The sequence below is a fragment of the Alosa pseudoharengus genome, unplaced genomic scaffold (genome assembly GCF_046254945.1).
Source record: "Alosa pseudoharengus isolate Yale_2024_CS ecotype anadromous, Long Island Sound unplaced genomic scaffold, YU_APseudo_1.1 YU_APseudo_1.1_scf_15, whole genome shotgun sequence".
Classification (NCBI taxonomy): Eukaryota; Metazoa; Chordata; class Actinopteri; order Clupeiformes; family Clupeidae; genus Alosa; species Alosa pseudoharengus.
In genome coordinates, this window is record NW_027468620.1 from 11,205,053 (window position 1) to 11,222,147 (window position 17,095).

The 17,095-nt window shown below is 42.6% G+C and overlaps 1 protein-coding gene across 1 annotated transcript in view; it reads left to right on the top strand.

Annotated features, from left to right (window-relative positions):
- Nucleotides 1-12,418, top strand: part of LOC143124858 (uncharacterized) — a 20,743-nt gene extending 8,325 nt beyond the window's left edge. The window contains exons 5-12 of the mRNA XM_076286548.1: nucleotides 1,345-1,499; nucleotides 8,296-8,440; nucleotides 8,725-8,931; nucleotides 9,197-9,411; nucleotides 10,953-11,083; nucleotides 11,273-11,400; nucleotides 11,894-12,008; nucleotides 12,358-12,418. Coding sequence (XP_076142663.1) covers nucleotides 1,345-1,499; nucleotides 8,296-8,440; nucleotides 8,725-8,931; nucleotides 9,197-9,411; nucleotides 10,953-11,083; nucleotides 11,273-11,400; nucleotides 11,894-12,008; nucleotides 12,358-12,418 — 1,157 coding nt within the window. The remainder of the gene's footprint in view (nucleotides 1-1,344; nucleotides 1,500-8,295; nucleotides 8,441-8,724; nucleotides 8,932-9,196; nucleotides 9,412-10,952; nucleotides 11,084-11,272; nucleotides 11,401-11,893; nucleotides 12,009-12,357) is intronic.
- The last annotated feature ends 4,677 nt before the right edge of the window (nucleotides 12,419-17,095 follow it).

The following is a 17,095-nucleotide window of genomic DNA, read 5'->3' on the forward strand; positions in this document are numbered from 1 at the left end:
GCAGTGAGGGGTTAGGTGCCTTGCTCAAGGCCCACTGGTCGGGGCTTGAACCGGCAACCCTCCGGTTACAAGTCCAGAGTGCTAACCAGTGGGTCACGGCTGCCCACTAACTTTAAAAGGGTCAAAATTGTGGGTACAGTATGTTGTTGACCTTTCCTCTTGTTTTAGTCTGCTCCATTGCAGCAGGACAGTTCATGGTGATTTTCTAGGCTGATTTGACATGGAACTATACTCTCATTCCGGCGTAATAATCAAGGAACGTTGCTAACCTACCATGGGCGCAGCAGCACAATGATATCATGCAGCACCTAAAAATAGACCCCATAGGCTGTAACTTCCAGAAACAAGTTTGAGCTGCAGCAGATTATTACGCCGGAATGAGAATATAGTTCCATGTCAAGAACTACTTGACATGTAGAACTACTTGACATGTAGAACTACTTCTTTCCGCCACATATCAACACATTTCTCAACTTGCAGCACAAACTGCCGTTACTAGTTCTAAATGGATGGTTGCTATGGCCAAAGGCCAGTCGTTAGTTCCATCTCTCCCGTTGTCAAGCAGGCATATCTCAGGATTCTGATGAACCTTAGCTTTGAAACATCGCTATTTTACTTAGCCTACATGTCATCCAACTAGCTAAAATCTACGTCCGTCATATGCTACAATGTTACTATGTTCTGAACATCGGAATTTTACAGCTTGGATGCAACGTGACAGTTCATTTAAACTTAACAAGTTCGGCGAATTAATATAAGTGTGATACGGCCAACAAATTGGATCTACTTCATAGGCGTGCAAATAACATATACACATTCTAAATTACGCAGGACAATGGGAAATTCAACCAAGCAGTGGAATAATGGAATGTATTTTTAGTTTTACAGTGCCACTGATATCTGTGCAGATGGTACTGAACTCTAAGCAGACCTTCCTTCTGTAGTGACTCTTCATTAAGGGGAAACCTTAATATGTTTCAGCTCAAGGCTCTACTGCCCTCTCATTAACTGCATTTTTAACTGCAGAGAGTGTGCGCATGTGTGTGTGTGTGTGTGTGTGTGTGTGTGTGTGTGTGTGTGTGTGTGTGTGTGCACATGTGAGTATGTGTGTGTGTTTGAGGTAGGGGGGAGGGTTGACTGCATCCCTACTTTTAGTGTTTACAGTTGCTGCAAATCAGTGTTTCATAATCCGGAAAACAGAGAACGAGAGAGTGTAAAAGATTGGAAGAAAGGGGAAGGGTTTTTACCTCCATACGATTTAAGTCCTGTAACCTCTTTCTTTCTTCCCTCTATCTCTCTCTTACTCTCTTTCCTCTCTCTCTCTCCCTTTATCCTGTGCTCTAGGTATCAGGCATCAGATTATGAACGGGCCGATGCACCCTCGGCCACTAGTGGCTCTGCTGGACGGGCGGGACTGCACCGTGGAGATGCCCATCCTGAAAGACCTGGCAACCGTAGCATTCTGCGACGCCCAGTCCACACAGGAGATCCATGAAAAGGTAGAGCATCTTAGCACACAGAAAACTAATATGATAAGAGCAGAATAGGAAGGACTTGAGTAGACTTGACGACTAATATGATAAGAGCAGAATAGGAAGGACATTAGTGGACTGGGGGTTTGGGATTACGTTTACATTTATTTATTTAGCTGATGGTTATATTCAAAGTGACCTACAAAGAAGACTAAAATTCAAGCTATGATGAAATAGAAGACTTTAGTGTAAGAATAAAACTCCCTTTACATACAATACAAAATAACCAGAGCATGGAGAGATCAGGGATGTATTTGAGAGAAACAGCAGTAGTGGATGCAGAAAGAAGTGCAAGATATGTTTGTTAGAGATGTACAGCATTAGAGAGATAGAGAGAGAGACAGAGAGAGAGAGAGAAAGAGAGTAGAGAGAGAGAGTAACAGAGATTGGGAGAGACAGAGAGACAAAATAAGCAGAGCTGAGATCAGGCCAAGCAGAATACATATACTTCCCTCTTCCCAGCTGGCTTGGTGTAAGCGTCTGTGTGTGTGTGTGTGTGTGTGTGCTTGCCTGGTGTTTTTGTGTGAGTGTGTTTGCCAGGTGTGTGTGTGTGTGTGTGTCATGTGCTGTCTTTTACACTAACCAGGAAAGGAGTGATGTTCCTCTCCCTAACAAGTGGAATGTAATAGGACAGAATTTTCTTTTTCCAAAAAAAATACAGTACACACATATATGTGTATATATGTGCATATATGTGAGCACGCACACACACACACGCGCACACACACGCACACACACACAGCAGGTCAGATGCGCTCTTTAGGCAGAAGAGGGGCGTGTGTGTGCATATTTCTGCCTGAGGCCCTTGCATGCGTATGACCAGCTCATGACCTCTCTGAGGCTGGGCTGATTGCTTCTCTTTTCCTGGACGACAGCTAGTCGTAGCAGCTAGTTTTCTGGATGACTGATAGTCTGATAGACCCTGTCTGATAGACTCTGTCACACAATTGGCCATGGACCTGCTGATAAGCATTCAGAGATATTTTAATGTGAAGTGTGTGGTAGGCTACCAATGCCATTAGAGAGTTCAGCTACTGTATTCTGGCAGTGACTGAGTCTACCCATGCAAAGTCTGACCACCTGAAAACAAGTATCTTCAATGTAATTCAGCTGAGCTGATGAGAATATACATTTAATCATAAGCACACTGAGTATGTATTTTTTATTATCTTTTGGGGGTTTTTGCCTTTATGTAGCTAGGACACACACACACATGCACACACACACATCACACACACGTGCATGCGCACACATACAGTACACACGTGCGCACACACACACACGCACACACACACACCACACACACACACAAACACACATGCACGCACACACGTGCACACACACACACACGTGCGTACACACACACGCGCACAGTTAACAGTTGAGTGTGACAGGAAGGGAGTGTTAAAGAAAGATGGAGTTTGGTAGAGTGGTTGTGTGCACATTCCACCTTTCTTTAGGACAGGTGCAGGACAAAGTTTACGAACATAAAACAAAAGAGAGGGAATATTCACACACTGGAGTCCAACTCTCTCTAGCTTTTTCAGGGATTTCTTTTTGCCTGAAATAGACCCCTCCTGGGCTTGATTAAAAAAATCAAACCCGATAGTGGTACAGATGCAGTGGTGTAACAAGCCAATGGTGGGCCCAGGTGCGAGAGCGCTAAGCGGGCCCCATACCAACGAACTTTGGCCCAGGATGAATTAGCTCTGATACATGCAATACACATTAAGGGTGACTTCAATTGTTTATGCAAAGGGCCTGAGGCACCGAAGTAGTTTAGTAGTTACAGATTACAATGTCAAATAAAAAACACACGACTACATATCCATTACATATAAAAACATTAAAAAATAATTTTATTAACAGCCTGCAGGCCAGGGTAATCTAATATTACTGCATTAACATCAACTCGCATGGAATTATCGGAACACTCAATGCGCTTCTTCAACCCTCTGCTGAAACAGCAAGCGTAGATTGCTTGCTTATAAACTCGCACTGCGCAGAAACAAAACTAAATGTAGCCTAACTTATTTAACCGTCCAGAAACCAAATAAAATCATTCATATGCATACACCTCCCAATATGCGTGAATTAGGCCATTAGAATAAGGCCATCTTACGAGCCTTTCGTTGTGCAAAATCGTCAACGGTGTTCCCAATATTTAATGCTCTGGCTCTCGTATTTTCAATGGACAGGATAGCTAACCCACGGAGCCTCTCCTGCCCCATGCTGCTTATTAGGTATAGGTCTTAATAAGTTTGAGTTTGGAAAAAGATCGCTTAGCTGTTGCCACAGTCACAGGCAGTGTTGGTCAAGTTACTTGGAAAAAGTAATTAGTTACTGATTACTGATTACTTATCCAAGAAAGTAATCTAGTTACTTTACTGATTACTTATTTTCAAAAGTAATTAGTTACTTTACTATTTACTTTACTTAGTTACTTTACAAAAACACACTAGCTATACACAACCTGAATACGCTTTTTTAAAACTTGGTTTTATTAGTTTCAATCTTAACTTTTTGGTGTGTAGGCCTATACTCCTTCATTCGAATAGATGTAAATAAAATACAGCAAAAAAAATATTAAAACCAAAGTCTCTATTAACATTTACATCTTTTAACAGTTGCAGTGCAGAGAGGAGTAATGCATTTACCAAAACAGAAAATGATGTTGCATGCCACATTTAGGCTGTTCTAATGTCAAGAAGAGTATGTGTTTGAACTGTGTGTGTGCAGTGCCGCTGCTGGCTATTTTGGTGCCCAAAGCAGAACTGTTAGTTTAAAATATTTCTTAAGAAATATTACTAATTTGATGCAGTTTAACTCATTTATAAATGGTGCACTGTCACTTTAAGAGCATCTATACAACTCTCATAATGATCAGCTCCATTCAAATATAAGCCTATGGCTAGTCCACAAACTCCACATTTAGCACTATATTAGCAATAGTCATGATATTAAGTTGGTATAAACAGCTAGCTAGACATTTTCTGTTTGCAATTAAAAGTGATAGCCTATATGAGCCTGGTAGCACCTATCTGAGTGGAATGTGTTTCAATCGGCATAGGCTACTGTGCTTCATGTAAATGCTTAGTTTAAGGCAGTGGTTCTCAAACTTTTTCTTTCATTCCCCACTTTGATCAAGGGGGCCTTTTCGAGCCCCACCTGTCCCTCATTGCTCTAAGAAAGTGGTAGGTCAAGCTTAAAATTGTCAAATGTATTGAAATAATGACAAGTTCTAAATATATCCTCTTCAGCAGAGTTAAAATCAGCTGGTGCTGCAGATATAATAATAAATAAATACATAATGTGCCATTGTAAATTAAACACACATATTTCTGTTTTCCAGCAACATATTAGGAAGCATAAGCCAATATTTTACAGCATTGTACAATATATTCAATGAAATACCAACATGCTGCATTAAATGGATCCATAATCCAGTCATACTGAGCACTGCTGGTTGGGAAATATTTTTGAAATAAACTTTGCAGGGATGTGATGTAGGCCTACTGTTTAATACATGGGATCGATCACAAGAGTGGCTCCCGAAGCAGACGTTTCAGCGATTTCACTCAGATTCTCAAAGGCATACTGTTGCGATCGAGGCGCCTGTCCCATACCTCAAGCTTTTTGGTGAATGCAGTAATCTTATCTGCTAGGTGAGGTAGGTGCTTGTCTTTGCCTTGTAACTGGATATTTAACTCATTGAGCTTTCCAAATATATCGCAAAGATAGGCCAGCTTCAAGAAATGTTCATTAGTGAACGTGCTTGCAGATTCAAACATGCGCTCACGCTGCCTTGACACGAGCGCTTCCCTATGAATAACACATGCGTCCATTGCGCATCGGGTGCTACCTGGGCCTAGGCTACAGATAAAAAAATAAATTTAAAAAACCTCCACCAGTAGAGAAACGCTGGTTTAAGGGAAACGAATTATTGAAGACTTCAACACTCACCAGCCCCATTACAAAAAGACAAAGACCACATTATATTTTTGCCCATTTTCCAAATCACAGTGAATGCAGCCAGAATATTATAATGCCCTGGCTCCTGTTATAACGGGCCAGTAGGCTACAGGGAACCCGCGACGTCCTCTATTTTCACCTGTTGCTGCAGCCTTCATGTCGGGATCTGGGGGTGTCTCAATGAGTTTCACATTTCTGTGCCGGCTTGCTAGGTGCTTGCTCAGATTTGAGGTGGAATTTTTCGCTGTAGACAACATGTTTCTTCCCATGAAGAGTGTACAGCGTTAATGTTTTTTTCGTAATGTCTGAACTGCAATGATTAAATGCTCCATGTTCGCGCTCTCTCCCGCACTCCATGTCTTGCACACGTGTGTCTGTTGTTTACATCTATATCACGCAGCTATAGCCTACATCAGGGGTCGGCAATTACGTTTGGACCCGGGCCAATTTTTTTTCAGACAATGGCATCGCGGGCCATAGCTTTTGTAATGGGGGGGGGGGGGGGGGGGGGGGGGGGTTATAGGCCTACTATTTAAATTATGAATTATTATATTATATTAAAATAAACATCATCTAACTTTTAAAATGCATTTAATTTAATTCCATTAAAAACGTTTATTTGCTTATGTGCGCTGTTTTTATGCCGCCTGCTGCATCTCCTGTCGTCTCTCATGAAACAGGCGACTTGCCTAGCAACTTGCCGTAACTAATGTGTACAAATATTATTCTTTTGGATGACGTGTAAATGATTAGCTGAACATTGCTATATGCTAGTTATCGATGCAAAATGTCGTTGTCAAAAGCCTTGAAAAGAAAAATTGATTCAGAATGCAGGACCTACAAAGAAGAATGGAAGCAGAGGTATGTGTTGAGCCTGCCTGCATTTATTAATGCCAAGCCTATTAATTTAACGAAACATAGGCTATTTTTGACCTTGCCCACTGGAAGAGGGAGACAGGACACTTTTTTTTTTTTTTTTTGCACAAGATTACGCGCACTCGCGTGCCAATACCGTTCCGACCTGTGCGTCATGGATAACTGCAAGGATGTTCCACCTGTTGTTTTGTCACTTTAGTAGGACTATCATCTATACCTCAATAAATGTTTTGAAATTGATGGGATTGCTGTAGGCCTTTTTTTCTTTTTAAAAACATGGGGTTAAAAAAAATTTCATTTTTTTTTTTTTTATTATTTAAACAGCAAATTAACGTCATCTCGCGGGCCAGATAGAATAGATGGCGGGCCAAAATTGGCCCGCGGGCCACTATTTGCCGACCCCTGGCCTACATCATTGTCACCAGTTAGTCTCACAAAATCCATATGGCAAAATCCCAAATTCTTTTACTGTCTATGGCAAAATCACGGTTTAGTAACGCAGTAACGCAGGCTGCTTGCAGGAAAGTAAAGTAATCGAATTACTGTTTTTGCAATTGTAATCCCTTACTTTACTCGTTACTTGAAAAAAGTAATTGGATTACAGTAAAGCGTTACTTCTAACGCGTTACTGCCCATCACTGGTCACAGGCAATGTCAGAAACAACATGAGGCTACACACTTCCCCGAATGTGGATGTTACACTGTCATAATCTACCACCAGCATTTTGGCAAGTTGAAAAATAGATGACTTCTGTGAAATCTCTGCTTTAAAGCAAGACCTGAATGAGAGGAGTTGTGTTGGGAATGTCGGTGCAATGTCCCTGCTATAATGGTCTGACAAACGTCTTGCCTTTTCAAGCAGTTCATCATCACCTGCGAGTTGACGGGTCATAGGACGTAAAGACTCAAACACATGACAAGTTTCCCGCATACTTGCAAATCTTTGGGAGAGCTGACTGATTATGTCCAGAGTTGCATTAAATACCTGCACTTTGAAGTATCTCTCTGCATCGGTTAAGCGCTCATCTTCCGATAGATCGTCAAAGTGACGCTTCACTCTCCGTGCTCTAACATTCTAAAGTTATAAAAAAAAAAAAAAAAAGGAGGCAGGGCGGGGGTAGCGACGGGCCCCGGGAGGTCACGGGCCCTGGTGCGACTGCACTTGCTGCACCTACTATAGTTACGCCACTGTACAGATGCTTCCACTTGTGCTACTTCTCCCTCTGAGCATTTATGTTAAACATGTGAAATGTGTCATTCAAGATGGGTCTTACTAACCTGACTCCGCCAGATGGATTGCTTCGCATTTGCCGGCATATCCATCTGGGAACTTTCCTTTGGAGAACTTTTGGGAAGGGGCGAAAATACTAGTTAGCTGATTGGATAAACCATCTGTCTATCACCACCTATGTTGGTGATAGACGGGCCAAATCAACCAACCAGATCAATGAAGCATATAACGTACTAACAGAGCGTCGACGAAAATACAACCTCAAGCCCGCCTAAAAACCAACGCTGATTGACCGTTCGTTTGGTGAACGGCTCCAAATTTTCTCCATCGCAATAAGCCAGACTGATCTGCGAGTGGAAAAATGGAGCTCGCAGATCAGGATGGTCTCACAAGGCTGGGGTCTTACAACCATGCAGTGTAATTGCTGCTATACTCTGTGTACACAATGCTCCATGTTTTCTGAACAGTAACACTTGCTCTCCCAATAGCTTTCTCTTCAGAGTTGGATTATTGGCATTATTTAAGAGCAGTGTTTAAAAAGCATAGGCTAAAGTTACTGTCAAGTTAGTTATCGTGGTGGTGACATTGACATGTTTCTGTGTGTTTTGTGTGTGTGTGTGTGTGTGTGTGTGTGTGTGTGTGTGTGTGCGTGTGTGTGCACGCGCGTGCATGTATGTGTGTTAGGTGTTGAATGAAGCGATAGGAGCCATGCTGTACCACACCATCACTTTGACGCGCGAGGACCTTGAGAAGTTCAAGGCCTTGCGAATCATCATTCGCATTGGCAGTGGCTATGACAACATCGATATCAAAGCGGCTGGAGAGCTTGGTATGAGAAATTCTTTTATTGACTGCAGTATTTTAGTAGTAATTACATTTATTGACCTGATTGGAATTGTTTCTGCTCTCATATCAAGAAATTCCAGATTTAATTTATAGGTATAGGCTACTATGTATTTGTAAAAATAAACAGCATTAAAGACAGATACACAACGGATCCCGGGGACAGAAGCACTACTGAACGTACCATACAGCTCCTGACCATAGCCTGCCTAAATATAACCACAACCCACCTGTCCTAACCCAGAGCTCTGCTTGTGTTCGCTCACTCAGGTATTGCGGTGTGCAACATTCCTTCAGCAGCGGTGGAGGAGACGGCCGACTCGACGCTGTGCCACATCCTGAACCTGTACCGTCGGAACACCTGGCTGTACCAGGCGCTGCGCGAGGGCACCAGGGTCCAGAGCGTGGAGCAGATCAGAGAGCTGGCGTCCGGCGCGGCACGCATCCGGGGGGAGACGCTAGGCCTCATCGGCTTCGGTGAGAGAGAGGGAGGGAGTGAGAAGGAGGGAGGGGGGGGGGTTGATTGGATGGACAGGCCATGAGAAATGGAAAAGGAGAAACCAAATGTAGACGCTTCATTAAACTAGGAAGACAATGTGTCTATAGGCTAGAAATTACTACTACATTGTCTTCTAGATTTTGCCAAAGAGAACAAAAAGAGTAGGAGTTGGCTTTTTACACTATAAAATATTTTCTCTCTTTTTCTCTCTCTCTGTGTTTGTGTGTGTGTGTGTGTTCTCAGGCCGATCAGGACAGGCAGTGGCCGTCCGCGCCAAAGGCTTTGGCTTCAGCGTGATCTTCTATGACCCCTACCTCCAGGACGGGCTGGAGCGATCTCTGGGGGTGACGCGCGTGTACACACTCCAGGACCTGCTCTACCAGAGTGACTGCGTGTCCTTGCACTGCAACCTCAACGAACACAACCACCATCTCATCAATGACTTCACCATCAAACAGGTGTACCTTCTCACAAACACACACAGACACAGACACAGACACACACACACACACACACACACTCAGTGCACAAAAAACTCCTGAAGACTCAGCTCTTCAGAGAACATCTCCTCTCGTAGCACTACTTACAACTAGTCTTGCTGATCCTAGACTTACCACCTGACTAGAACTGACACTTGACTGTTTAAAAACAGCACTCACTGATGCACTTATTTTTATTCTTATTGCACTCTACCTTTATATATATATATATATATATATATATATAAAAATCCTAGAACTGTTGTGAGAATTGCTTATTCTTATTGCACTACTCTACCTTTTTTTACATTTTCCTAGAATTGTTGTGAGAATTGCTTTTAAAAAAAGCTTAAACTGTTTACCATGTTGTTAGTCACTTTGGCTAAAAATGCATCAGCCAGGCCCCAGCTGTGGCCCAACTGGCTGGGGCACCTGCACCGTACGCCGGCGACCCGGGTTCGATTCCCACCCCCTGGTCCTTTCCGGATCCCACCCCTGCTCTCTCTCCCATTCACTTCCTGTCACTCTCCACTGTCCTATAATTAAAGGCATAAAAAGCCCAAAAAAATATACTTAAAAAAAATGCATCAGCCAAATGTAATGTAATGTAAAAACACACTGTGATTTTGCTGTGTAGATTGGTTGAATGAGACCATAGCCCATCTGTTGCTGCTCCCTTGTGGTGAAGGGTAGTATTGTAGAGGCCTGTCTACTTCCTCCACTCAAATTACATTTATTCTAGGGGCTAGATTTACTGTGGCCTATTCGCCTTATTCACCCAGTGGCCAGGATGAGGCTACAGGGTACACTTACCATCATACCTTACCTCCAGCAGATGGTGGTAATGCTCTCCATTTGCAAACTGCCAAAAAACCTCACAGAAAAAGAACAAGGGTTCGCTGGCCTGCCAGAGCAGAGACTTTCTAATGAGGAGACACAGCACTCAAAAAACCTGCACCTTGCGCACGTGCATTTCTGCCGAAATGGATGCCCGATAAGTGCCCAAAAAGTGTTGCAATATGGCCGCCAAGTGGAGGGACTTGCCTAAAAGGACTTTGGCCAGAGTAACCTTCTTCTTCAGTGACTTTTTTTGGCACTTGCAAACAGAGTGCATTACCACCATCCACTGGACTGAAGTGTGATGGCAAGTGTACCCTGTGGCCTCGTTCTGGCCACTGGGTGAATAAGGCGAATTCACTCTAATTGCTAATAATGATAATAATAAAGTTACCGCTGCCTGAAAGCCATTACTGAGAGACTGATAAAAAGCTTCTATCTACAGTAGTCTATCCACATCTTGAATGAGGACTGTATTTAATAACACTTATCTTCTGCCTTTTTTTCTCTCCTTTGTTTATTTATTTATGTCTACATTAATATTAATATTGCACAGTGATTTAAGTCAAAGGACTAATAACATAAGCATTACACTGCATATTGAACTTTGTATATGTATGTGTCAAATAAATATCTTGAAGCTTGAGTCTTATGTCTGTGGATTTGTGTGGTTTGTGGCGTAGATGCGTCAGGGAGCGTTCCTGGTCAACTCTGCGCGGGGTGGACTAGTGGACGAGAAGGCCTTGGCCCAGGCCCTGAAGGAGGGCAGAATACGAGGAGCTGCCCTGGACGTCCATGAGAGCGAACCCTTTAGGTGAGACAGGTTGCGCACCTGTCTGTCTGTCTGTGAGAGTATTTTAAAGGGAGGCTCACATTCACATAATTTGAAAACCCCTGGACTAAAGGAAACTGGGGGACGAGGTGTGAGTCACCATCCTCTTCCGTTATTATCACTTTCTCGGCTGACTTCTCCTCCCCTCTCCTTTGTGGTGTATTTCAGCAGTTTCACGCAGGGGCCGCTGAAAGACGCACCCAATCTGATCTGCACCCCACACACGGCCTGGTATAGTGAACAGGCCTCACTGGAGATGAGGGAGGCTGCCGCCACGGAGATCCGTAGAGCCCTCCTCGGTGAGTGTCCACCCCTTAGAGTCTCTGTCACAGGCTTGGACTTCCCTGGGTTTCAGATGCGTGATGAGTTTGAAATCAGATGCACGATGAGTCTGAAGTCAGATGCGTGATGAGTCTAAAGTCAGATGCATGATGCCAAAGCAGCAGGGACTTGCATTTGTGTTGCGTTTGACAATCGAAACACATTGCATTGTGTTACTTACATAATTTCAGTTATTTCATAATTCCATAATTTTCCCTCTCGTGCATGAAGATATAGTTTGTGGCATAACTTTGTAACTTCATAACGTATACTTCGTAACTTCATAACGCATGCTTTGTATCAAATGTCTTTTAACATGTAGGCTTATTCTTTAAGACAGCAATAAACATTTTAGTTTTGAACTAAGACATGTTATGTTGCTCAGGTCAGTACTGCAGCCTGAACTGTCCACTCCTGCTCAGTTGGGTGTTAGCTATGAGTATATAATGTGTCTTGTCTGTGTTTCAACAGGGCGGATCCCAGACAGCCTGAGGAACTGCGTGAACAAAGAGTTCTTTATGGCCACAGCCCCTTGGGGGATGATGGAGCAACAGATGCAGCCTGAGCTCAATGGCGCCACCTACGGGTAAGATTAGGCCGTCAGACAGCAGACCTGCAGACTGGTCATCTATCTATCTATCTGTGTGTACCTGCCTGTGTCTCTGTGTCTATGTCTGCTTCTGTGTCTGCTGTTGAACTATCTGTCTATCTGCCTGTCTATTTATCCATCTATATCTCCGTCTGTCTGTCTGTCTGTCTATCCATTCACACACACACACACACACACACACACACAGTACACACCTGCTTCCATATGACTTCTTCTACCTCTCTGCCTCTATCACTGGCTGTATGATGATCTATCTATCTGCCTGCCTGCCTAACTGCCATCTTCCTCTTCTCTCTCTGCTTCCACTTACTGCTCTTGAACCCAGCCGTCAGGGTCCTCTCCAGGCTATCTCCCCTGGGGGGATGCAAGATAAAATGTACACATAAAATCCAGGTAAATATATTCACTCATGCCCAAAAGATTTCTATTACTACTCCATAGAAAGCAAATATATTCCTTCTATATGTCATGTTATATTGAAGATCATACCTGCTAGTATTTTTCTTTATGTATTCAAATTCCAAATAGTGCTCCAACGTATCCATAATTCTGTCTCCCAATCTAAAGTAGCATAACAAGATAATATCCTTGTGAGACCATGACTTTACTTGATAGTAGGCCTATAACTTGCTATTCCACTGTTTCCTATTATCCTGGCAATTTAGAATGTGCATATTTGAACACCTACTGTATGAAGTAGATCCATTTTTTTGTACCACACTTGTATATTAATTCGCCAAACTCATAGTGAAGTTTAGCTAGTTGGATGGCAGTAGACTAAGTAAAATACCAATGTTTCAAAGATTAAGGTTAATCAGAATCCAGGGATGTGCCCACTTGACAACGGGAGAGATACTAACGACTGGCATTTGGCCGTAGCAACCATCCATTTAGATCTAACGACTGGCTTTTGGCCATAGCAACCATCCATTTGGAACTAATAACGGCAGTTTGTCCTGCAAGTTGAGAAATGAGTTGATGTGTCGAAAAAAAGTAGTTCTACAAACAAGACTGTTTTAGCGATTAAAGCGCTTAAATTATAACAGGAAATGAACACAACGCAATTCTCCACATCCTCCCTTGCTGTTGACGCTGGGCAAACAGTAGAATCACTGCAGCTCTCTTTCTCCTGTAACGGATTCGTTCACGACGACATTCATTGTCGTAATCTGCTCGAATTGACTGTAGGTCACGCTCCAATCTTTCATCGATGTTGTGGATGTAACGGAAAACATGCTGCATTGTTGCAACAACATTCGAAACGAGCGCGATGTATTCACCCTCCATGCTGTAGCCTATTACTAGCCCTCCTGTGACAGCGGCCGCATATATTCTGCGTCACACGCCTCTTGCGAACTTGGGCCCTACGTCATATGTCAGCCCCCACCCCTCACCCCACCCCTCACTCAACCACACGGAGATTCTGTAATGTGCGTGTATGTCGTTCACACATACGTCCGTGTAAGGTCAGTATTAGGTCCGCAGTTTAGCATCATATCTGAATCATCCGAAGGGTAGGACCTCCGTTTGACAAACCTCCGTATGTACTCCGGAGGTTATGTCTGAAAGCGCTTAGTGGAATAAGCAGGATAATGGACTCTGCGGTGGTCTGTTATTAGAAATGAATGCACTTACGAGGTTTAAATGGCCCTCCGCTGCCCATAGGGCTGTTTTACAACCTTAACCGTGCATTAATTTCTGTTAACAGACCACTGTGTCGTCCATTATCCCTTACATAATATCCCTGTGAGACCAACTCTTTCCTTGGTAATATAACTTGATAATATCTCTGTGAGACCATGACTTTACTTAGTAATATCATTGATGAGGCAGGCTGTTAAACTCCACCCCACTCCACCCACCTACTTTGCTCAGGTTATTAAACAGGACACATTTTTGCTATCAAATATTCCTCTCTTTGCTCTTCTCTTTGTGCATGCATTTGTGCACTTGTCTGTTTCTGTGTGTGTTTGTGTGTCATTGTTCATTTGGGTGTGTGTGTTTGTGCGTTTGTGTGTGTGTGTGTGTCATTGTCCATTTGTGTGTGTGTGTGTGTGTTTGAGTGTATGTGTGTGTCCATTTGTGTGTAGGCCTATGTGTATGTGTGTATATCTGTGTGTGGGCGTGGGTGTGTGTGTGTGTGTGTCTGTGTGTGTGTGTCCTTGTTAATTTATATGTGCATGTGTGCGTCTATGTGAGTGTGTGTGTGTGTGTGTGTGTGTGTGTGTGTGTGTGTGTGTGTGTGTGTGTGTTTATGTATCATTACTTTTAAACATCACTGCCACTCCTAACTCCCCTGTCTGGTGCAGGTGTGCTCCTGCTGTTGTGGAGGTTCACCCAGGTGATGCAAGCAGGGATCAGGAAGTGAGCGAGATGCAGGGGAGGGGGCCTGTCGCCCACTCTGTGCACGGGGGTCCTCCACCTTCCCAGAATCCTCTGCCTAGCAAGGCCCACAAGCACATCCGTGACCACAGACAACACATGACTGCTGAGCCATGACCCACAGCAAACCAGGGATGACTGACAATACCTAACAACACCCAAGCAACCTCTAACTAACACTCACCAACTCAGTTTCACACGCAAGACAAGCAGGAGCAAGGAACAAAGACACTGCAGTTCACCACATTATCAGCATCCCATGTGTTCCAACCGCAGGAGACACATTCTATCATTCATATTATTACACGGCTCCTCAGATTGCTGCAGAAAGTTCCATTCACATGAATGGGCCTTCCTAACGTTCGGAGGTCTGTTAAATCTATATAATCACTGGCAAAGTATATAAATCACCGCTGTCAATGGCAACGGGTTTTGTGCTTCTGATTAACATCTTTCTTTATCTTTATCACGCCGCAAGAAGTCCGTTTGCTTATTGCAATGGAATTTCATTGAAAATCAGCTAGTAATACGTTGCCATGCAACACCTGGAACTGTTCTATCTGTGTGGGGAACTATTTATTTTGTCAGCGGAAGCCACGAAATGGTAGCAAAATTATTTCTAAAGACCTATTGTGTTAAGTTTCTTTTCTCGTTTTGGCAAGTAGCCGTATAATAAGCGGGATAATGTATTGTCCGCCGGTAATTATCAGAAAATAAGTCCCTTCAGGTCGAAGCAAAACCCCTCCGCTGCGCATCGGGGTTCTGTTCACCCTGTCAGGACTTATTTTTTGATAATTACCGGCGAACAATACATTATCCCTTACATAATGACCGCTGTAAAGTATATAATGACCACTGTCAACGGCAACAGGTTTTGTGCTTTTGATTCACATCTTTCATATCATTCTGCGAGTAGTCCCTTTGCTTATTGCAATGGAATTTCATTGAATGTGAAAGTCAGCAAGTAAGACGTTGCCACACAACACCTGAAACTTTCAAGTTCTATTTGTGTGGTGAACTATTTGTTTTCTCAGCGGAATCCACGAAATGGTAGCAAAATAATTTAAAAAAGATCCATTGTGTGAAGTTTCTTTTCTCGTTTTGGCAAGTAGCCATATAATAAGTGGAATAATGTATGGTCCACCGGTCATTACCGGAAAATAAGTCCCTTCAGGACGAAGCAAACCTCCACTTCGCATCAAGGTCCTGTTCACCCTGTCGGGACTTATTTTCTGATAATGACCGGCGGACAATACATTATCCCTTACATACTGTTGGTGTGTTTCAAAGGCTTGCTATGGCATGATTTGAGCAGGTAGGCCTACTTCTACTTCTACTGACTTGAGAGGCTGATTCCACTTTATAGGTGATTTAAATTAATTGACCCCACCCATTAACTGTCCCAGTCCTATCAGTAACAATAGCATTTCTTAGAGTCTTTCCTGACGCCCCAATTATGTCATTTCAGTTACAGATGCATTTTCGTCTTTACATGTTTAGTTTTCACCCATCATCTAGGTTTTTTTTGCTGTTCATGTACTTTTGTTATTGAGTTTGAACTGATACAAATTATGTTAAATATACTGAACAGTCTATATGTCCCACAATAGTCAGCTTTGAATATCTCCCTGGCAGCTATTTTTATTAAAACAAAAAAATACAAAATGATTTCCTGAGTGAATTTCCTTGTCAGTGTTGCTTTTCAGTTATTTGTCCTTTTTTATTTCAGTTATTTGTCACACTGAAATGTATTGTCAGAGTGTTTTGCATTTTTGCTAATGCCTCTCTCTTGTATTTGAATATAAGAGAAATACTGGACAGAAAGGTTTAGATAACATTTGACTCAGGAAGATGCATTAATACTAAACGCAACAATAAGAGAGCAAGAGGTTATATCTCTCTCACACATACTGTACTACTCTCTTTATGCCAGACAGAAAACTGTGGTGTAAGGGTGAAGAATCGTAATAGATTTGTATTTTATTAGTTAATGATCTGTAATGATGGTCATGTCTGAAAAAAAATATTTGTACTGTTTTGTTGTTGTTGTTCTTGATGTTATTGTTTGTTAATGTGTGGGTATATTTGTTGGGTTACACTTTACTTGACAGTATCGACATAAGAGTGACATGACACTGTCATGAACGTGTCATAAACAAGTCATAAACATTTATGACATAACGCTTCTGTTATTAAGTGACATTCGTTTTTGTCATAACAAGTTAGGGTTAGGATTAGGGTTCGAGTTAGGGTTGGGATTAGGGTTCATGTGTCATGACAGTGTCATATGTTCATGACAGTGTTATGTCACTCTTATGTTGATACTGTCAAGTAAAGTGTTACCATTTGTTGTTTGTGTGTTTATTGAAGAGGTTGTCACAATGTAAGCCTTTACATGTGTTTCGTTTCTGAGAGCGGTACCTCTGTCTGGCCCTGTTATGATAGCTGACAGAAGGGACATTTGGTCTCCCCAGATGCAACATGTCAGCAGTTTAAATAAATATAAATTCTGCTTTTGAACGGTCTAATGTCATTACAGTATATTGCAAAATCATGTCGGTTTATCCTCTACAACATTCAAAAGAGCAGACCTTAATTGACACAAGATTCCACAACTTCTTGTACAGTTTACCTCCAAACTGGACTACTGTAATTCACTGTTAGCTGGCCTGCCTACTTAT